Source organism: Convolutriloba macropyga, chromosome 5, assembly GCF_964194025.1.
Source record: "Convolutriloba macropyga chromosome 5, txConMacr16.3, whole genome shotgun sequence".
Lineage (NCBI taxonomy): Eukaryota > Metazoa > Xenacoelomorpha > Acoela > Convolutidae > Convolutriloba > Convolutriloba macropyga.
In genome coordinates this window covers 25,313,535-25,336,794 of record NC_134472.1, presented here as the reverse complement: position 1 = coordinate 25,336,794, position 23,260 = coordinate 25,313,535, and the positions used below count along the sequence as shown (strand labels likewise).

The 23,260-nt window shown below is 33.8% G+C and overlaps 2 protein-coding genes across 5 annotated transcripts in view; both read left to right on the top strand.

Annotated features, from left to right (window-relative positions):
* The first annotated feature begins 6,105 nt into the window (after positions 1–6,105).
* LOC142339259 (uncharacterized) lies at positions 6,106–11,231 on the top strand. Its single transcript, XM_075389142.1, has 3 exons — positions 6,106–6,157; positions 6,457–6,574; positions 10,865–11,231. The coding sequence occupies exons 1-3, from the start codon at positions 6,135–6,137 to the stop codon at positions 11,123–11,125; spliced, it is 402 nt and encodes a 133-aa protein (XP_075245257.1). The 5' UTR covers positions 6,106–6,134; the 3' UTR covers positions 11,126–11,231.
* Positions 11,232–11,310: 79 nt separating this feature from the next.
* LOC142339258 (uncharacterized) overlaps positions 11,311–23,260 on the top strand; it is a 129,867-nt gene continuing 117,917 nt past the window's right edge. Inside the window, exons 1-2 of one of the 4 annotated variants that reach the window (XM_075389139.1) lie at positions 11,311–11,328; positions 19,320–21,245. In XM_075389139.1, the coding sequence (XP_075245254.1) occupies positions 20,847–21,245 (399 nt within the window). In that variant the 5' untranslated portion in view covers positions 11,311–11,328; positions 19,320–20,846. Of the gene's footprint in view, positions 11,329–17,789; positions 17,954–19,119; positions 21,246–23,260 lie in introns of those variants that run through there. The other 3 variants (XM_075389135.1, XM_075389137.1, XM_075389138.1) reach the window with 3 other exon arrangements.

Genomic DNA, 23,260 nt, shown 5'->3' with positions numbered 1-23,260 from the left:
TTTCTCCAACTAATTCGATGATTAATTAATATTTTGTGAACAAATCAACATGTGGGCATTTAATTCTACACAAATTGATTTTGTACGTTATCATGGCAACAAAATGGGCTAAAAGCTAACATAGACTTTCAAACTCGTCTTCTTCAAAAAGTTATTAACACACGTTTTTCATGAATTTCGACTTTTTCTTCACCTAACTCGACGGTTCATTAAAAATTTTTGAACAAATCAAAATATTGGCATTTACTTCTACACAAACTCATAGAGTACGTTAACACGGCAACAAAATGAGCTATTATAGACTTTCTCACCCGTCATCTTCAAAAAGTTATTAATTATTGTTTTTCATGAAGTTCGACATTTTCTTCACCTAACTCGACGGTTCATTAACCCGTAATCTTAATTCGTTGTCTTTTCTGTATTATTCAGTGGTATCAAGGACATTAAAACAAACAGATTGCAACCGACGGCGTTGAAAAGGTGCATTTGAATCTCATTATGCGATGAATAATACATGCCATTATCCTGCAAAAGTCTCTTCTACTGCAGAAAGAAGAACAAAAATAAGCCAAACCAAAAAAACTAACAAAAAAAGGCTTCATTGTCATCTGTATCCTCCTCCTCTTCATTCTGGGTTGAAGACGTAGATCAAATTTTTATTTTTGCAGCACAAATTTCTGTAATTTTTTCCGTGCGGAGCCTGGATAAGATTTACACGCGTTGAAAAGAAGGAAATAATTGGACAAAACAGTGTAATTGTAGTGTATTTCTAAGAGTGTAATTTCTTAAAAATAGCGGTGTATTTCTAAGAGTGTAATCACTTCAAAATTACACTTTTCACTCTTTTCCCCACTAAAAATTGAACAAAAGAGTGTAATTTTTAAGAGTGTAAAAAGAGTGGAATGAAGAGTGTAAAGAGTGTAAAAAGAGTGTAATTTTCTAAAAATTACACTCTTACACTCTTTTCCCTGCTATTTAAGAGTGGAAAACGCTTTACACCCTAATCTCGCTTATTAACGGTGTATTAGGGGTGGACACTTCGGCCCGGGAATGCATTAAGCAGTTTGCAATATGTAAAGGTACTTATAGAAGTAGATAAGAAAAATTTCACTTGCTGACAACTGTGTATGGATGGACACAAGATTTGTTATCCCCAAAAAGTTATGCTATGTAACACCATCATTTTCAATCTCAGATGCGAAGTGCATTTATTGATCTTTAGGTTTTTTCTAAAAAGAGACAATGAGCAGAAAGCAGCTACATACAGGTGACATCACGAAGCACGTAAAAATCTCAAATCAATGATCGAAAAGAAGACATGGTTAAACAAGTAGTGTTTTAGAATCAAATGAGAAGATATGAAAAGATATTGTTGAAAAAATTTCAAAAACGATTTCAAGTTTGCTTGTACCACAACCGAAGCATACAAATGGTCAGCCTAGCCTCTCTTTTTCCTATACAATTAAATTGTCTTGGAAGCAGAATAATGTTTAAGATGAATTCATGCCAGTGGTTGATAAAAACACAATGTATATCGCACCGCGGGGCCATTAATTTGTGCAAAAAAAGAAGTGGACAGCACTCAAATTACAGTGATGCGCTCTAGAGCATTAGAGGCGTTAAGAATTTTAAAGAAAACATTCACTCTGAAGATTTGGGCTAATTCGGAAATATTTTGTGCACGAGCCCATTATTCGTGTTAGCGTCGTTCTAACCAAAAAACCATCAAGAAAAAATTTAAAAAACAAAGAAATGATTATTTTGTTTGAATCCATGCAGTCAGGATTGGACTGAAGGACTTCAACTTAAGTGAAAGATGGGATAAATAGGAGCCATTAAATAAAATAGATAAATAAAAAAATAGCAAAAAAAAGAAAGTTATTACGCAATCTAAGCACATCATAATAAAAAACTGTGATCGTTTCTCAGCGGCAGAAACCAAGAAGCGGCATAGCAATGCTGTGGACAGTGTCGATTCAACCCAATAAAAAGCAGAAAAAGGATAGAAAACTGGTGTTAGCAATTCCTCATATTGGTGGACTTACAAGAGCAGCTTTTGAGAGCCTGAGCACAAACAGGAAAACAAAAACAGCAGCAAAAGATTCAGACGTCACCAACTCAACTCGGGTTGAGGTGTCAACGCTAAAAAGTGATAAAGTTTCCACCTCTGAAATCCGCACATTTTACATCAGCTATCCGGTAAAAAATTCACCGCAATACATTTTGTAAGATTTTTGATCTTCAGTGGAGAAATTTTTGTTTTCATCGCTTCCTATTGGGGCGGTGAAATATTGTTTTTTACATTTTAAACAAAAACTGCTGAAAACTGCAAATCTGACAAAAATTCAACGAATAAATGTAGTGTATCTGAAGTGAATTCAAAAAAATTAGCCTAAGAAAAACTAGGGTTGCGCAGTGAAAGGAGTGGCTGACGTACAGGAAGTGAAAATTTCTGACCCGGGTACGCAAAATATTTGGGTAAGAATTGCGGCGAATCCGGGCTAAGTAAAAATTTTACCTCTAAAAAGTACAAATCTAGCAGAAGTTCCCCACTTCTACGGCATTTATGTTCATCGCTAAACGACGAGAGCGTTTTGCGGTGAAAATGAATTTTCACCACTATCCACTACAAGTCTTACATTAATAAGTTTGTCTGCATAAATTTAAGCACCACTTCGGCACTTTAAAGTTCCTAAAGCATCAATTCAACTACTACATCCACCTTCTTTTTATTTTAGTGCCTCTTTAGCGCTCTAACCTTGTCATAATCAGACCATTTTTTGCAAGATCTAGCAAGAACCCTGCAACATTACGCATAATCTTGCAAAATTTTGCAAGATAAGAGTCTCTTATGCAGGAGTGGCTCACGATAACCGTCCATCTAGCAAGTTAACTATGTGTCAGCTTCGATGGGAGCGCCATTCTGCTGTAGAACAGCTATTGCTGGAATTTAAAAAGGGCAATGTTTTCATAAAAATTTAAGACAGTCATCTTGCAATATTTTGAATGAATCTTGCAAAATAAGAGTCCAGATCTTGCATCCTTCATGATAAAAGTTACGTGCAAAGTCTTCCAAGAATTTTGCAAGATCATAAAAGATAACAGTTGGATTTAGTCCGAGGTACTACAGCTGGTTGTACCATTTTTTGGGCGAATGCAAAGGAAGCCGAAGTAAAAGTAAGCCGACAGAAAATCAAGCCAAAAGTTAGGTAATAGTTATGTAATCTATCAGAAATAATACATTGTAAGCCGTTACAGTCAATTCTGCGCGTAGTGTTATAGTGCATAATGTATTCCAATGCGCCAAAGAAACAAAAATACGTCAATTTTAGACATCTAGTGTGTATGGGGACCGCTGTCCATGGCCATGCATCAGCGGACCGCTGTCCATGGCCATGCCTCTTATCCGCTGTGGGGTGTAATCCGGAAATTGCGGGCCGGTTATCGCGGCGAAGCGCGCCCACAGGCCCGCCAGGGGCAACATAAAATACCGGTATCCCAAAATTTTTCGGCTTACTTGGCCTCATTTTCCAAATTTGGCTTGCTTGCCTATCGGCTTGCTTGACCGCCACCAATTGTTTGGTGCTAGTTTGTTTTTCCCCAATTATTCAGTTATTTGAAAAAACTTCTCATTTTCACTCAAAGACGATACATGGTAGTTCCCGGGCAGTGTTCAGAAAAGTATCGGACGTGCCAAGCCAGTGTTCATAAAATTATTATTCGCACGCGTCAAATTAGCGCCGCAAAGCAACAAAAGAGTTGAAATAACCCTGGTGAGATTTTGGAAAAGCATATCTAGCAAAAATTTAGAGCTGGACCTGTTCAAATATAGTCCCGAAAAAGTCCTGGGCAAGATAACTTTTAATAGTCAGGAATAAACTGATGGCGAGATTTTAATTAGCCCTGGAATTGGAATGCTGAAATCGAACTGGATTTTTTAAATTAAATGTTGATTTGACTTTTAAAAATTTTCGAGTAATCTGCTGAATGAAGCTTAGAACTTGAAGCGAATGTCTCGAAAAGCGATCTCAATGATGAAATTAAAGTATGCAGACCCAAATTTGCAAAGGGTCTCAGATATTTCTATTTGCTGAGAACTCCGAGTAACTGAAAAGGTATAATTCAATGGACATTTAGTAGGGTGTTGAAATACTACTGAAAATGTTTAAGGGAAAAATGAAATTGCATTTAAAGGAAAATTGAATTTGCAAAAATTTTCACAAGAAACCAGAAAAAAGTCATAATTGTGCTAAATTAGCGATGAGGAGACGTCTCAGCGCTAATTGTTTACAATAAACGTCTGCCTTTTTAATGGAAGTTGAGAGTAAAATCTTAGAATTTTTAAAATCTAATTACTCGACTGATATTTTGTAAAATGAGTTTGATTTAAGTATAAAGAGACTTTTTGACCATGAGCAGGTTTTATAATTAAAACAACACAAATTGCCGAAACAATTTGAGAATGCAGCTTTTGGCTTTTGTCGTTCTTTCTTTAAGCAGTTTTGAAGCCCCTCTTTGAAAAAAAAATTTTGACTGATAATTAATAAAATTAAGCAATTCTTAAGTTTAGTTTGCGTTGTTCTCTGTTCTCTTCTGCTCTATTTAAAAAATTTTACCTAGACTTTGCCTACGTCAACATAAATTTACCAGTTTCAAAATGTTTGTGTAATTTTTCTGTTTTCCTTCCATGCTGTTTTCGGTTATTCTTACCCGGACTTGAGTAACAGAGCTTTTCAGCGATGAACCAGCACATTTCAAGAATAAAAACTTAATTCAGTTCTGAAAGATTGTATCTCAAGAACATTTAAAGTTTCTTTATATGTAGTATTTCTTCATTATGATTAAATTGAGGTCATAGAGTTCACCCAGGCTAAAATTTTCCTTTACAGTCTGAAAATGACTTATACCCCATAATTAAGTCTTAGCAGAGTAATGTCATAATTTTTTAGTTTATAGCTAGTAATTACTATAGTAGTATACACACTATTTATTTTTTAGCTGGTTTTTAGGCAATTTAGCTCAGTGGTTACGACTTGGTACGCAATATAAATGTTTCAAGTACCCATGCGGATGTACGAATCGCATATAAAGCAAACCCTGTTGGCGGGAGTTAAGCTGCACATATTATTTTTCATGAAGTAAGTTTCACTCAAAAATCAGACTGGCCAGTGTAAATAATGATATCAACAGAGTACTGGCCATCCTAAAAACAGAATGTCTTTAAACTGATCCGGGTATCTTATTTATTTTTCAAGTAAAAAATTCGGATAATTAAGAACATATTTTTTCATGCACTAAATTTCAATCAGAAATCAAGACTAGCCAGTGCATATTGTGACATAACTAGAGTACTGGTCATCCCAAAAAAGACTAATGTCTCTAGACTGATTCGGCACCAATTTGCACTGCCTCCGTGTATTCCATTTTTCAGCTGATTTGTTTGAAAATACTAAAGCTTTTACTACGAATAAACACTTCAGCGCATTTCATACAAAATAGTTTTTTGAGACCTGTTTCTTACCCGCAGTTCTACATGTTTTCAGATATAAAATTTTATAACAGTTTAGTTAGGCAGAATCGAGAGAAAATCTATCTGATTGATAGTTCAAAAGTCCAGCGGAAAACTAATTGTGGTTTCAAAAGTCTAAACGATGATTGGCACACTTGTATCACTGCTCGTAGATTTAGTAGATGAAAAACATCTTAATTATCTAATAAAGAATTTCACAAAAGCAGGTATAAGGCCAAATGAACTTGTTATTGTTATACGGAGACGTAAACGGAAACTTGTTTACCAAGACGTAATATTCAATTTTTCAGCAAAAAGTGCTATTTCGTAATCAGCTATTCATCTGAGCTCACCAATCATTTTTATCAACTATTTAAACTAACGTTAGCAGAAAACCAGTTCCTTATCAATCTGTGTACTTCGCATGATTTCACATCTTTTCTCAGAGATTGCTAGGATGTCCTGAAACAATTGTTTACCAGATCAGGACAAACTATCTTGTAAATATTTGGCTCTGTTTGAAAGCCAACCAAAACACATTTCGAACATTGTTTTACCACTTTGCATCACTGAATCTTGAACTTCAGCTGGTTAGACCTTCTTTATTTGTTCTGTTGATTTTGCTATGGACCGGCTAATGTTCAAATGGTACTATCCATTCGGACCTTTCATCTGTTTCGGACTTTTCCTTTCTGTCATTGGGAACTGTTTCCTTTATCCTTTGATGAAGACCTGTGAAATTATAAAAATGGTAATAATATGGTATATATATATATATATATATATATATATATATATATATTCTCACTGATTTTTCTCACCGCTCGTAACTGATCTGATTTTTTTTCTTGCATGGTAATGGGAACAAAAATTTAGTTCACTGGAAGAAAATGAAACAGTTCATGTCTTATGGCAGGAGTATATTGGCTCACGAATTTGCTAATAAGTCTGAAAGGAGAAGCCAAAGGTCATTCGAAACGGAGTCAGTCTAAAGAGAGCGTAGGTGGGTTTCCAAGTGTACCTAGGAGATCAGTGGCTTGTCCAGCAAATGTGGAACTAAAACAGGTGAGTTTTGATGCTGTAGTTGAGAGACTTCCCTAGCCAAGAATGAATGGTTGTCTTGGACGAATCTGGCAGATTCTTACAAGACGATGCATCTTCTGCCAGAAATTTCTGGACCATTTTTACTAAATAACCATTTTTCTGCCAGATTCCTACAAGATAGCGCTTTTTCTGCCAGATTCCTACAAGATACCCATTTTTCTGTCAGATTCCTACAAGATGACCATTATTCTGCTAGATTCCTACATGATAACCATTTTTCTGCCAATTTCCTACAAGATAACCTTTTTTCTGTCAGATTCCTACAATATGATCATTATTATGTCAGACTCCTACAAGATTACCTTTTTTGTGCCTGAGGTTTGCAAGATAACTAATTTCTGACCAGATTAACAAAAACTAGCAATTTTTCGTAAGATTCCTATAATATCGAATCTTTTTTGGGAATACCTTTGCAATTGATTCTTCTCTGGCAATTTTTCTAGGTAATTTTTCTGATCAACGACCTAATGCTAATTGAGCTTGTTATGTGTTCTCGCATTATTTAATTAAAATATTTGAAAAACTGATCAAAAAGAAAATGCATATGTTGTAATTATTTGTACTTCATTGAGAGGCCATAAGTATGTCACGTATTCTACGTGAAATATAAACAAAAACTTTGAAAAAGTAACTCAGTTAACCATCATATCCGGCAACTTTTTATCAAGCACTCTTTAATATATTCATTAAATTTTTTCGTGCTCTTTTATCAGATTGGCACGACGATTGTACTGGAAAAAGAATTCTGAGAAACCAATTTGAGCAGATTAGCTATAATTAACCAATTAAAATGCATATCAACTGGAATGAACTCTTTTTTTTGAAACAGTGTATTGCAAAATAACCATTTTTCTGCCAGAATCTTGCAATATAGGCATTCTTTTGGCAGCTTCTGCCAGAGTTTATTTTTTTTCTGGCTGATTCTGCCAGATAAACCGTTCTCTGACAGATTTCTGCAAGGTAATCATCCAGTCTCGTCTACGTTTATGAAAAAACCTTAGTCGGAAACGCGGGATCGTTAATGCCATGTTACAAAAATTACCACCACCAAAATTTTATTAGTCTTTTCATATGGTCGACTTCTCAACCTGGGAATGTTTGAAAGACGGTACTGATGGACTAGTTAATTTGGATGAACCACTAGTGTTCATCTCATTTGCATCGGATTCTTAGTTTTGGTGCAAAATATATTCGCTTTCCAGGTAAATAAATTGAGTTTTTTATTCGGATCACAGCCAAATTATTAACCTTTGATGAAACGTAAAAATACGCTATGGTACACAAAAAATGCGTACAGCACAATGTGCGATCTCTAGGCGCCATTTTTGCTCACTAATTTCATTTGCGCAACAGCGTGAAATTTGAAAAGTTTTAAACGAGATTTCATCCTCATATTCTCAACTTACACTGAAAACATTTTTAAGCTGCTGTTGTTCCTCTACTGTTTGCAAACTGTTGTCATTTGAAATGTCTGACTTGCAGATAAAATACAGCAACCCATCTGGAGCAAAAAAGCAACTCAAATACATCGCATCAAGATCTAGTGTAGAAAGCGCAAACACAATCTTCTTCCAAGAAATGGAACAAGATTTCTTGACTAACAAGCGAAAATTTGAAATTTTACAGTTAAGCGAGCTAGGCAGAGTTGAAAGAAACCCTAACTTATTGCAACTTTCCTAAAAGTCCAGTGGAAAGCTAATTATAGTTTTAAATGTCTAAATAGTGATGAGCACTTACTTGTATCACCTATCGTGAATAATTTTTATAGACCAAAAACATCTTAATTATCTAAAAACGATTTTCACAAAGCCAAACGAAATTGCTTTCGCGGAGATGTAATATTCGATTTTTCAGCGAAAATTGCTACTTAGTATGTAATGCTGCTCCCTCTGGGCTCACCTATCTTTTTATTAACTATTTAAATTAACGTTAACAATTCTATTACTTTCTATAAAATGTGATTTTACAAAATTTTCTTTTTTTTTCAGATAACTCGTCCTTATCCGTGTTGACGAATTTCTTGGTTTTCCACTTTTGTAAAACGTCGTTTTTCGTCGTTGATTTGTTCCGTGATTTGAAATGTCCGATTTGCAGACAAAATGCAGCAATCCATCCAGAGCAAAAAAGCAACTCATCTTAAAATCAAGATTTATTGTAGAGCGTGCACACAAACTTTTTCCAAGGAATGAAACATGATATCTTGACTATCCAGCGAAATTTTGAAATTGCACAAACGATCACTTATATTTTTTGGCACAAAACAATCTGATGAACGCATGGATCTTGCTATCAGTACAAAGAAGGAAAACGTTCCAGTTTACTGCAAGTTTGATGAAATTACTACGAGAAATGGCAATTTCAAGACCTTATTTTTCAAGAAAATAATACTCATTTATAACAAAGATGGTTAGCAATTTCTTTGAAAGAAGTAGTGAGAGGTCGGAGGTACTGAAATGGCCAGCATAATGTCCAATCTGAATCCAATTAAAAATTGATGGAGAGTTTTTGTGTAACGATCGAGAAAACATAATTTTTTGGGAAAGTTCTATGGAAAACTGTCAACAAATTGGAGCAAAACTGACGCGGCTGCCCTTCAAAAATTGTATTAAAATTATACAAACAGTCTATTAAATGTCTAGCGTTATGAGTTGTTACTAACGAGCTGATTTGAACTCAACATTTTTTTTGTTTTTAGCGCTTTTGAAAAATTCTTTAGGGTTACGTAGCTTTTTGGTAACATAGTGTGTAATCAAAATTGAAATCCACAGGCTACCTGTTTTATACGAAATCATATAACATTACCTTTAACAATGCTTTTCGGTAGCTGCTGCTTTGAATTTCTTCAGCTCCTAATTTTGTTTGCATTTTTTCCATTCAATTAGCTGTTCGTTTAAGTCTTTGTATTTTTTTGTATATTAAAAAAAATTTAAAAAAACAGCAAAAAAGGGATTTAAGGGATTTTTTATCTTAATTGATGATAATAAGCTGCCATAAAAACTCACAATAAAAATTTTCAACGTTGATTTACCTTCAGATTTTGAACTAGAAACAACACTATCAGATACTATGTAGCAGCATATTTTAAAACAGAGCACTTCAAAATTGGTTTATCAGATTTTTTGACTATCGGCGGAGTTTTACAGTAATTGTGCTGCCGAAGTACAAAACTTGTTTTTTTAGCAATGCTAATAATTCTAAATGAGTCAGTGAGCTCGTCCTATAGGTTTAACATTCTTTTTCTTTGATTGTCTGATCTCATCTTTTAGAGTAATCAGTCTTACGACAAACCTCATTTGTCTACATTTCATCATATAACCAAACTCATCAACAAGAAAAACGAAAATACACAAAAGTGAAGAATCAGAAAGCGGTATTAATAATTACTACTAACTTTCTCTGAAAATAAATGTTGAACTAAATCATACTACGTTAACCTTCTGAAATTGCACCGTCAGTTTGATCTCAGTTATAAGGAAGTTCTAAACAGCGCTATATGACATTCTTTACCACAAATTTGGACACAGACTACAAGCATTTTGATAACGATACAAACAAAAAATACATAGCTTCTTCGTTATTCTGACCATTCTTACAATCATGTATAGCAATAATTGGTTGAGTTTGATAATACAACTCATAAAAACTCCATTTTTTGTTGAAAAAATTGAAGAATGCATTCAAGAATTATTTCTGAAACATTGTGGCATGTGGGGTCAAGGTTATTTTTGTGTCTTTTTTGTACTTACTAAAAGCACAAAATAAGCTAATTGTATCACATATTGTGGAATAAAACTCAAACCATTTAGGTCTTGCAGTCTCTTCAACAATTTTTTTTATTCCGCCACAAATATCCCTTCTAAGTTGGTGATTGTATAAAAATCCGGCCAATATTAAATTTTTGCATCATACTTTGAAAATTTTTAAGATTCAAATATATTTAAGGACCTTTTTTGAGGAGTACTCTCATTGTAAAATAAACGCGTGCTCTTTGCGAGCTGCGACTAATTATCCATTTAGTGTTGTAGAAACAGAAAATTCTGCAAAAAATATACCGCAAAGAAAAAATTTGCAGAAGAATCCCAACTAGCCGAGTTAAAGTTTTGTAGCTCGTTTTCCCATTTTAAAAACCGTTCATATGAGCGGAATGAATGGACTTGTATGAGGGTGCAAATAAGAATTTGATGTGGAAAAAAAACTAAATGAGCAGAAAGAACGTAAGAACTGATAAATTGCCCAGAATTGTTATTTTAGGTCGAGACAGTGCAAATGTGCTCTACGTGTGCAAGTAAACAATCTATAATACAAAATTCTCCAGACAACAACAGTCCAATGCCACGAAGGAAGTCGGTTACAGCATATAGGACAACAGCAGCCAGCCAATTGGATCATGGCCAAACAGACACTCTCACCTCTGGGGGAATTGATGTTGACAGGGTGAGGACTCGAACGTTGGAGGAACATTCACCCAATGCTGACACACTCACGTCTACTTTCAACCCGGACTCAAACTAACGAGAATTACACTTAAATAGTTTGATAACACACAAAAAGGGAAAAAATCAATAAATTATCAGATATTTGAATCATTATTTAACATAACAGTTTTTTTTATCAACTAGAGAACCCATTAAAACAGATCATCTAAAAAGTTTTTGCCTTTTCGTTTTAGTTTCGCAACAATGTGTCAACAAATGAATGAGCTCATTCTGTGGCTAGTAAGTTTACTCGAGTTTGTCACTGTTTTCCACGAACATGTTTTAAGATCCACACTTCCCGTCCCAACTTCTCCACGCCGTCACTGTTGCCCGCGATTGCTAGCCGCGATATTTAACAAATTTTAATTACTAATTATTTTCGGGTATTTAAGTTTTAGGGTAACTTTGTGGTCAAAATCGTGGAGATGGGTTATAATTATCCGTGAAAACGAGGGAAAAAAATCACGCTTTTCAGTCACTAAGTCCACAATTAACGTAACAATTTTTCATCGGGAATAAAAACTGTAGACTTTTGTCACCTAATGCTTGATTAATCCCTAATAATAGCGTGGATAGCCTAATAGAAATGAGACTGGCAATGCAAACCATTACAAACCCCATTCGAACTTCAGTGGTTAGTTTGTAAGATCTTGCAAGATTCTTGCATTTAATGCTTATCTTGTAAGATTTTAGCAGATAACAGTCCAAAAGTTGTGATGCAATATTTGCCCTTTTAACTCAAAACCAATCAACAAACAACAAATTGAACTTGATGGGCTCGTTGACTGATACCTGACAACACATTTAAGTTTTGAACACGTCAATTACAAATGGTTGTATTCTAATTGTAGTAAAAAAGAAACAGCTCCTATCCTCTTCATGAAGCATTAATTAGATTTACAATTTTGGAATAAGTAACCATGTGAAAACGGTAACAGCCTTTTAAAAAGAATTCAGACTAAATTTTCTTTTGTAAATGTTTTTTTTTAAAAAACCTATGAAAATAACTTTGCTAACACTCCAAAAAAATCCAAACTCTCCCCATCATAATATATGTATCTTAGAACTGAGGGAGAGAATAAATTATTTAGCTGAAAAGAAAGAAATGGTTTTTTTTCTCCAATATCTCATAAAACATCAGCGATTGGCATTAGTCTCATCAATTCACAAACATTTTTTGGGTAAGAAATGAAGATCATGGTTATATTAAAAAAATCGGTAAAACGTGATGTCGACTGGGGTGTCCATTCAACTTTTTTGGTTGTACTTTATCAAAATATGCATGTTGCAAAACAGGAGACGAGGAGACGCAAAGATAAATAATTAATTGAATCTTTGTGGTTACAACTTACCTCTTTCAGTTTATAAACATAGAAATTTAAAAAAAAACGCTAAGATAACTTAAAATGGAGGTCAAAAATTGATTATGGGCTAGAAAAGAATAGTTCGAATGACTAGTTCGAATGGTTCAGATCACCCCTGTTCTTGAATGAAGTAGCAATGTACCAAACGATGAAAAAGACAAAAACAACAAATTAGCTATGAGTAAACCAAAAGTGTTCCAAAAGTTTAAACAAGGTGAAGTCTACCTCTACCGATTTATCAAGTATGAGAGTAAAATAACTAAAAAAATTTTGCAGCCCTTTTGCTACCTCATCGAGGTGTTTTTTTTGTTTGAAACTAGGACATAAATCTGAGAAAAACCTTTGTTAAAGCAAAAAGCTAAAATGGCCGTCTCAACAACAATACGTTTGACGTTGGTTTTTTCAAGTTATCAATTTATCAAGTATGAGAGTAAAATAACTAAAAAAAATTTTACAGCCCTTTTGCTACCTCATCGAGGTGTTGTTTTTGTTTGAAACTAGGACATAAATCTGAGAAAAACCTTTGTTAAAGCAAAAAGCTAAAATGGCCGTCTCAACAACAATACATTTGACGTTGGTTTTTTCAAAAAATCTTTTTTTTTGTTCACACATCGCAAATGCACAACAAAGAAACAAAAAATGTCCATATTTTTTTACAGCGAAACCGTCCGTTGACTCGTTCAAAAAAGGGCAAAATTTTTGTTTCCCTAATCTGAGACAAAAATGTGTCAGAAGAAAAACTTGCAGGATAAAAAGGACAGAAGTTGCATCAATTTGATTCAAAAATTTTATATTAAAAAATTAATCAAATGTTTTTTTTAGGTTTCTCAAAATATTTCAAATCGATATGTGCCTGGTAACTTTGCAAAAAGTAAAAAAAAATAGAAGCAAACACATAAATCTGAGAAAAACCTTAGTTATTAACTAGTTAATTTAGAAAATGGGACATAAATCTGAGAAAAACCTTAGTTAATAACTAGTTAATTTAGAAACTGGGACATAAATCTGAGAAAACCTTAGTTAAAAGCAAAAAACTAAAATGGACCTCTCAACAACAAAACATTTGACGTTGATTTTTTCAAATATATTCTTTATTTTATTTTGTTCACACATCGCAAATGCACAACAAAGAAACAAAAAATGTCCACAGTTTTCAGATAGCGAAACCGTCATTTTACTCGTTCAAAAATAGGACAAAATTTTTATTTCCCTCATCTGAGACGCAAATGTGTCAGAAGAAAAACTTGCTGGATAAAAAGGACAAAAATTGCATCAATTTGATTGAAATTTTATAAAAACTAAACAAATGTTTCTTTCAGATTTCTCAAAATATTTCAAATCGATATGTGCCTCATAACTTTGCAAAATTAAAAATAATAATTTAGAAGCAAGTCAGAGAAACCTCTCTTTAACAAGGGTATCTCTTACTACTCCTATAAAATTCCTAAGTTCGAATTCTCTCTAGTTCGTTTTGCAAATTCGAATTGTCTGTCGAACAAAAGCGCATATTTTTCCAAGTTAATATGAGAATTCAAAAAAAGCAACCATAGAAGAATTAAATGGAGAAAAATGGACATTTTCTTTTCAATATAATATGCTTAATGTTGTCTAAATTTTCATTATCTCATCCTCAACTAATTATGCTGATAGTCAATCAAATTGCAGTTCAGTACAACTTACCAACAATACTTTCAGTTTTGAAATGAAAATGCGGATGAAATAAAAATTGGAATGGGAGACAATTATTTTCGTCTCGAATTCGTTGTTGAACTGTCTCGCAACTTCATTAATCTGGCTGCAAATAAAAAAGTTTCATAATTTATTGAATTGCTGTGCAAAAGTCGAAACAATTGTATATTTTACCTCTTTTGTATTATTTGGTTTCAAGTATTTTTTTTTTCAGTTATTATCATTTATTTCAAAAAATGTATAATTTTTGTCAATTTTGGCAAAGGTATATTAACATCAGCTGAACATGACTTTAATTACTTCCTGAAGAACCAAGGAATTCGGAAAGATAAATTACTGTCATCTAACCCATTTTTTTGTTTTTTTTAAAAAAAAAATCCGTATTAATGATCTCATCTTTAGCAGTTTTTGAGTTTTGAGTATTTGAATAGCAAAAAAAGATATAAATAGTTTAGAGCTGATTTAATACACTAGTAAATGTTTCTATTTCTGCTTTAAATGTTTTTTCTCCAGAGTTGTTCTTCAGTTGTTTTGAGATGGTGATTTATTATAATATATTACGCGAATTTAATTTATCACAATCCTGAAGCAAAAATTGAGCGAAAACCAAGTCCGTACGCATTTGCGTTAAATGCATTTAGTGAAAATAAAATCACAAATTGACGATGCAAAATATCATTTGAAGAAGTTCAACAAAAAACCTAACTGAAAAACATCAGCAGAAATCTTCATCTCTTCTTAAAGAAAATTGTTTGCTTTTGTCTTGAATTTGAAGACCATATAGGAGATCACTAATCTAAATTTTACGTCACATTTTTTTAATGATGACTCGGGATTTTTGATCAAAAACAAATATTCGAATGTAATTTTGCTTCACGTTAACATGTTAACTTTGAAATATTTTAAGACATTAGTAATAGTAATAATATGTGCAAAAAGTCAAAAGATGTTTTTCCCTCCACGATGCGTAACCAGAAGTTGAGCATTCGGTTCAAAAGAAACGAAACCGGCATGTCTTTTAATTTTTCCCCTTTTAAATTGATGTTGGGATAAATATCTGGTTAAAAACAGGGTCGGTCAATTTCTGTCAACAGTCCGATTTTGTTCAGCAAAATTAACCCTCTTGTTGGCTTCTTGGTACACTTTAGACAATTATTAATCGAGAATAAACATGCCGCTGTTTTCATAACCAGTTTCTGCTCTACGGAGATAGAGCCAATTTAGAGACCCTTGAACACATACCTCGGAGAAGGTATGTAACCGGACAAAACTTCGTTTGCGGTTTTGCAGACGGTTCCAATAAATTTATTAATATAGGCTCTCTCTCCTTCTCTCTGTTTCCCTCAAATTCTATATTGTGAAAGTGGGGGTAGATTTTATTATATTTAAGATACGTTTAAAAGCGTATTTATTGGCATGTTTCAATTCCACAGTGCCCAAATACGTGCGGCCAGGGCTTAGTTGAACGTGTTTTCTCTAACATTAAACGGCTCTGGTAAGTAAAACAGTGCAAACGTCAAATCTCTATGACGTCAGAGGAGCACGTATATGAACAAGTTAGTTTCTTTTTGATTGGAGAACGCAAACTGGAGAGCGGCTAATTCTGTGAAGTTTAGAAATTTGATATTGAAATGTAAAATTGCAGATTTAATTTGTTTAACATAGGCTGTTCTTAGAAGCGATACAAGGTAATAGAAATAGAAGCTCGTGCAGATAGCAGAAAATTATTTGAAGAGGTTTTAGGGGGGAAATCAATAAATCAATTACACCGATCTAGCTCCCCCCCCCCCCCCCCCCCCCCATTCCTTCCAATATCATTTTTATCAACCTTGCATTTTCTCAAAATTAAAAATGAAACAGTGACATCTTAAACTTTAAAATTGTACATTTCATGATGGAACATTGTTTTGGTGCGGTGTTTGTGTTGCTGTTGATTTTCCAAAATGTTTCTCAATTGGTATCATTATTAACAATTTTGGAAATCTTAAACTGAAAAAAAATTGGTCATATAATTTGCAATAATACACACTGCAATGAAATTTTCCTAACATCAAATGGAAAAACGAAAAACAAGAAATCGCCTAATGATCAAATCCTGTTTCTTCACATTTTACCAACTTGACTGAAAAGGTTTGAACTTCCTGCCCGACTTTAAACTGGAGATTGCATTCATAAAAAGTGCCTCGAAAGTCCACTAATCGATTTCAGATCGAATTGCTTGAGTAAATATTTATGAACCCCGGCGTATACCTAAAGTCTGCTCTAATTGCGAATGATCCTAACTTTATATTAAACCACCCTCCCCCTCCCCCGCCTCCCCTCTCGCCGTCCAGCTCAATTCAATACTCGAAGCATAAATTGGAATCAAAACTGCATTAAATTAAATATCTTCAGCTATGCTTGCTCGGCTAGCCTCAGAGAAATATTGGGTGACATTTTCACATTTTCCAGTACTCATAAGCTCGCGAAGCAGATTGGCAAAATGGACAACAAATTTCCACAGATCATCAATATACATGCAACAATTCATTTTCTATTGATCCGTCAGAAAAATCAAATAACTAAATCTTCTCAGATCAATCTCAATGGCGAGTTTCTTGTCTGTTAATGGCCAAGTGTCGGCTAGCGTATTATATTTCCAAGATAGCTTATGTTGACTATTACATAGATCTCTACAGTTATTGAACAAGTTTTGGTCCCACCCATTTTCTTCTTACTTCTCCCTTTTCGTTTCAATTGCCTTTCGGCTTGTTTGGCCTTTGCCATAAACTATCCGCTGCGACGGACGGAGCTACAATTGTTTAGTAAACGTCTCCAAAGCTTCCAGACCAACATGCGTATCAGAAACTATAACGTTCGCGTAGCCAAACACGTCGCTTCTACGTGTAATGACCTCCGTATACGTCACTGAGTGGTTATCTTGCGAGATCTTACAAGACTTTTGAAGAAAATCTTGGATGCGATTTTTTGTCGTGAAATATTCTACCAGAATCTAGCAAGATAAATTTTTGTGTTTTTCCAAGATAAACTACAGACTTTCGAGTTACAAAATACATATTGACGTAATTCGTGTATGATCTTTTAGCAGTGTTTGAAATTTAGAAACTTTTCTGTTGCTATCACTCCTATCATTTCTATCTGATCCCTGATCTTTGGAATTTTGAAGTGATCTTTATCAAAATTGTTGGAAATCTTTATTTTTTCCTCTAATTTGTCATACATCTTATACAGTTTTACATCCATCAATTTATTGACTACATATTGATTTTTATCTCTAAACCGAAAGAGATGTTTTAGATCGTGTCTTTTACTGATGTATAACTATAAGCTGTTTATTATGTTAAAAGTTATAGTCGATTAAAACGAAGAATGAACCAGTAGCTGAACAGAACTGAATTATTGTATAAATTTGCGAACAATTCGGTCCAATTTTTTGTAGGCCAAAGAGAAAGATTTCCATAATAGCAACTGCAGCATATTCAACCCGCGGGTTTCAAAAGTGGAGAGAACGCTTCAAATATATCTATATGAAATGTAGTGTATTTTGAAACAATATGTGTATTCTTAAACTATGGATAAACTTAGTGGATATAGTTTTGCTTATTTTTGGCAACACCTTAAATTGTCAAATTGTGGATTGGGAAAATTGTTTGGTAGATATCTGCATGCTTAGTATATACAGATTGTATTGTAAGTAGAAACGCGTTGTTTAAATCATGTCGGGCATATTCTGGCATAACAAAAGCAATAAAGACCCGTTATCGATTTGTTAATAATGCTGGTTATGACAGTTATAACAAACCCATTCACTTGTTTGAACTAGATACTTCAACTGCAAACCCTACATTATACTTACTCGTTTTTCTTCGCCCAGTCAGTACGTAAAATTTTTTACAGCATTTTTTAAAAAATAATTGGGTTAAACTTTTCCTTGAAGATTTTTGACAAAGTTGTTTCTTTTTATTTGACATCATATAAAATAGGAAGCGAGCAAATCAAATTAATATTCCATTCGAATGACAACAACGATAGCATTGTTATTGTTGTGGTCAATATTTCAAGTGTTTTCCTGAAAGTGTTCACATTTCATTTTTCATTCACGCTGTGTTGTTTCCTTCGCTACTTCCGTGGCTTTTCTAAAAATCCTTTTATTTTATGCATTCACCGTTTTCGGCGGATCAGTCATTAATATATCTTGAATGTGTCGAACACGCGCGCAACACAGTCCTGCCAAGATTTCTATCTTGTGACAATCTGCCAGAATCTTGCAAAAAACTGTTATCTTGTTAAATTCTGACTTGTTGCATTGTTAAATGACTGCTGTGAAATAATGCAAAAAAAGCCATGCAAAGAACAAAAATGGCTAAAAAAAATCTTGCACGATTATTTTTGCAGGATTCCTTTTTTGTTAGATTCTTTTTTCAAGAGTTTTTTTGCGAGATCTTTTTGGAAAGATTCTTTGTTTTGTAAGATTCATGCAAAACAGTCATCCGATTTTGACTGGACAGCTCTGAAAATTGAATAAAAAGTGGTAACATAGTTATAAACATCTGTGTTTACGATAATAAATTTCAAAGTTGGGTAAATTGTTTTTGAAGTGGGCGGCATTTTAGAACATCTTCAGTGGGCTTTTGTTGTTTTTTGGAGTCATAGTTTTATGGCTATAAACAGCTTTGTTAACGTAACGTGAACTACATTGACAAAAAAGAGATTGGGATTGATTACACGCTATGATTTTTCGATCACAATATCAGAGGCGCCATAAAAAGGTTACCAAAATTGCTCAAGAGGCTTTTGAAAAATTGGCGTATAATTACCTAACATGTACTGCTGTCTGCGTTTTAACCTCTCACGCAGTTATTAATACTAACTAGCTGCAAAAAAATTAAGTAATCGCTTATGACATTTAATGCCAAAAAGTTAATTACTATCGGCATCTTTGGTTGAAGTGTATTATGAGTAAATGGGGAAAATACAGGGAATTTTTAATTCCATTATTTTTGTACCTCATACCCCCTTCTCTTGTTAATCATAAAAACTATTGTGTGATAATATAATTGCACTATTGTATATATTATATCTTCCGCTTTATATCATTCTAGTGTCTCCAAAATGCTGTTGCTTTATTCAGTTTAAATTTTCCTTATATTCTTAGCTGTTGTATAATTCAATGTTTAGTTATGTCATTACAAACATACATACAAACACACTTACTGACGTTCAACTTATTTCCGTTGTTACCTTTTCTGTATAGTAGTCTTCTTACCATGCTAAAATGATTTCCTTCACCAGCCTGTTATGTTTAAACCCTTCAAATAGAGAAAAAGCGCTTTCAAAATGAATTTGACCAAATTTACACCAAATTTGATCCTATAAAAATCAATACCGTCACTATCTTTGCTGTATTAACTTAATTTGCCCTCGGGGATACCCGACAATAAAGCGACGGTTACCCGCCATTAGCCATCACCCCTCAAACAACCACTACCCCCCCCCCATCGACCGCCTCCGTTCTTTCAAATTCATTATATACGTACCTTTTTCCGTCATTTTTGGCAGTAATGTACTGCTGTTTCCTAATAACCAATGTTTCTGTAGGCCTTCTTTACTTAGTTAAAAATCTGCCCACCTTTTTGCCGTGGTTATAACTGCGGTTATAACTTGTTATCAATCATTACGAGGTACACACCCAGCAAATCTGTCCGTTTATTACAGGTTAATGTCGCGTAATATTAATTCCGCTGTGTTTAACATTTTACCAATATTACACCTACGTGTCTGAACTCTTTGTTCTGCCATGTCTTTTTCCCATCATTTCTAACCCATGCTTCCCTTTCTTAATAATACTCAAAGTTAGCCCAAAGATAACCTGAAAAATTTGTGAACAAAGTAGAAAAATTTTCCCCTTGACTTGGGCTGAATTGTTGCCTGGGCTTTATAGCAATCTCATTTGAATGTGGGGAGGAAAAACAATTGAGCTGGTGAGCCCGGAAGGTAAACAAAGCAATCTTGGAGAGGAGTAATCAGAGTAATCAATATTTATAACTAGAGACACCTTAGCCCACTTATAACCAGCCGAGTTATAACTCAACTGCGGCCGGAAGAATCAATCTACAACGTATAGTCAGTCTATACTTGCTCTATCCCATTTTTCTCTCTCCCCTCCCTTTGTTATAGAAAAATTTATCCATGTGAATTTGTTCATTCTTTTCCCACTGACGCCCTACCAATTTTCCAACTTCCCTGGCGGGACCTGAAGTAAATAAATTTAGCCGAGCCTCTTGACCGAAATGTTAAAAATGATTCAAGTCATGTAATCTTTGCCATTGTCTTCAAAAGCTATATTTGATGCGTCGCAAATTTGTTAATTTTATTAATTCATCCCGAACTTTTACTACTTTTATATATTTGCAACTTATCCGATAAAAAATAAACTGACAAAATATATTTTCGGAATCGATATAAATTCACCGAACCTTTAATTTGGTTAATTTTCAGTTGACAAATCAGTTGGCGTTGTTCGAACCGGCAAAGTTCGGAATAGTTTAATAATAAACCAAATTTCTACTTTTTCCCAATTTCTTGGGAAAAAATCTGCCTTATAAACCCAATTTCAATTTTAACTGAGATTTCTTTTACAGACGAACCGGGTTACTTTTTGTTGTTTATTTTTACATGTGTCGTTACCAAACTGCGAGTTAATATATGCGTCAGTTTGCTCTCTATCACAATGCGCCATTAGACGATCAACAGAAAAGCAAAAAAATTGACAAAATTTTCCCCTTTTTGAAGTTTGTTGGACAATGTCCTTGCCCCGCATTACTTATCCACCATATTTGGACTATAATTAGGAAGGTTGAAACCTTCTGTGTGAGAAAATTTGACCTTTTGAAATTGAAGTTATTTGAGTGGTTTGACCTTGTGCAGCATTACTCCTCGGAGGAAGCAGTGGGGGAGGTCATGCGCAAGAAGAGCATTGCATCCCAGTTGCCTGCCAAAAAAATCCCAGTTCAGAGTTACCCCAAACAACTCATGGTCCAGATCAGGTTCCACAAAGTGGGAACAATCGACACCAAGAACCAGATATTCCACGCCACTATTGAGGTACGCAAAAATGTTGAGGTGTGCTTTGAACTTAGTGACCTTGATCTAATCAATTATGGTTTGTACAAGATTTTGCGGCCATTGACTCAGGAAATTTTAACTATTAATTTTGTTCTTTTGACCTTGATTCGAAGTTAAGTCCAAATGGGGTCTAAATATGTCAAATTCAAGTAAAAGTGGGCCTGCACGCCTAGAGTGCCAACATCCATTACCCAAACTGAACATTACCTCTGAAGCTGGGCCTAGGTTACCCCCTTCTATTTTTGTTTCCTCTTTCTCGATTCTTCATAATTCATAACTTGTGTTATAACCTATTCACGTGCAATTTCTCCCGCACAATCTTCCAACAAAAAAATATAATGAAACAAAGGTTTTAGCCACTTCATACTTAAAACACACCACAGTCTTGTAGGATAACGGTACAAATCTTTCGTCATTTAAAACCCTCATTTGTTAAATTTTTCCAAAATTTGTACGGGAATCTTTAATGATCCTCGCAAACTCTTGAAAAATGAAGACTTTTCCTTCTGGGGGTACCTGATAACCGTCATAGCTACGAATAATTCAAATAAGTAACAGTCGGAATTCGACTAAGGAAACTTTTGATTTCTTTCAATAAACAGTACGAGAGATTATTGTAATTGGGATGTTAATTTTTGATAGAGGATTTTGCCACGTTTTCAGATAACAGAAATATAGATATTTTTTCATTACAAAATCACCTAAGATAGGTGTCCAGAAGAAAATTATAAAACGTTCAAGATCAATACAACAAAATCCATTACCTTCTTTTAGTTTTTTTATGCGCAATCTCCGAAATTTTTTTTCAAAAAAAAATTTATTGTATTACCTAAAGACAGCCAAAAACTGCTTGAAATTGTGCCATGAAAATTTCAGGGGTTGAATATTTTAGGTAAAAATGCCGTCTCTCCCATTAAATTTTTCTAGAAGAAGTAAATGTCTTAAATGATTATGAATCTATTGTTTGCCATATGCCTTGAGTACGTGATCAAAATGTAATGTTTTTCATTCCATTCTTGACAAACATTAAATTCAAAAATAAATTATAGAAAACGAAAAAAGTTCTTACCTCATTCTTCCTTTGTTAAAAAACCAATAACTTTGTATAAAATGTGACGAATGCCGTTAGCAAATAAACCATATTGAGTTCTTTTCAAAGGAAATATTGAGGCACAAACATAATTAGGCGGAGCGTTTTTTTCTTATTTTTTGTTCTCTATTTTTGCAATTTTCTTCAATTCTAATTGTCACTGATCTTAGATTTTTCGGTCGTAATATTCGTCTTATGCTTATCGTGGTTCAATGGTTTAAACCATCAATTTTGAGAATTTTTCTGTTTGTTTGTATGATAATTTTGAAATGTGTCCTTAGTGATTCAGAAAACTGTTAAAAACCAAGCAGTTTTGACAAAATGCTTGGTGTTTTAGTTTGCTGTTATCAATTTCACTGATGCAATCAGTCCATAAAAGAATGTATAACTTAATTTTGAAACCCAAACCACCAAACAATCTGGGGAACTGAGAAAAAAGTATCCTTAAAACAAAATTGATTGAAATAAAAAAGAGTTTTTTCACCAAGAGATCTCTAGCAATTCGCTAGAGAAGCTCTCGCCATTTACAGCATTGTTTTTGATGTTTTGGTTTCCCAAATCTACAATAATCGAGAGCCATATACTTTTATGAAGGAGAACTTGATTTTACTATTTAATGCAACAACTAATCGAAAAACAAAACGTTTTAATCGAAAGTAGATATCCAGAGTATTAAAATTTGATTTTTTTCAGTTTCCTTAGATAAATGGTGTATACGTATCGTTTCCTTTGCTAACAAAAATAGTATCTAAAATGTTATGAACAGTTAATATCTAAAAATTAAGTGACAAAAACAACCATGTAACATTTTTGTTCATTTGAAATTTTTTAAATTTTTAACAGTTGTTTATTCCTCCATTCAATTTTTTAATTAGTAGAAACCTTCATTCATTAAAGTACGTTG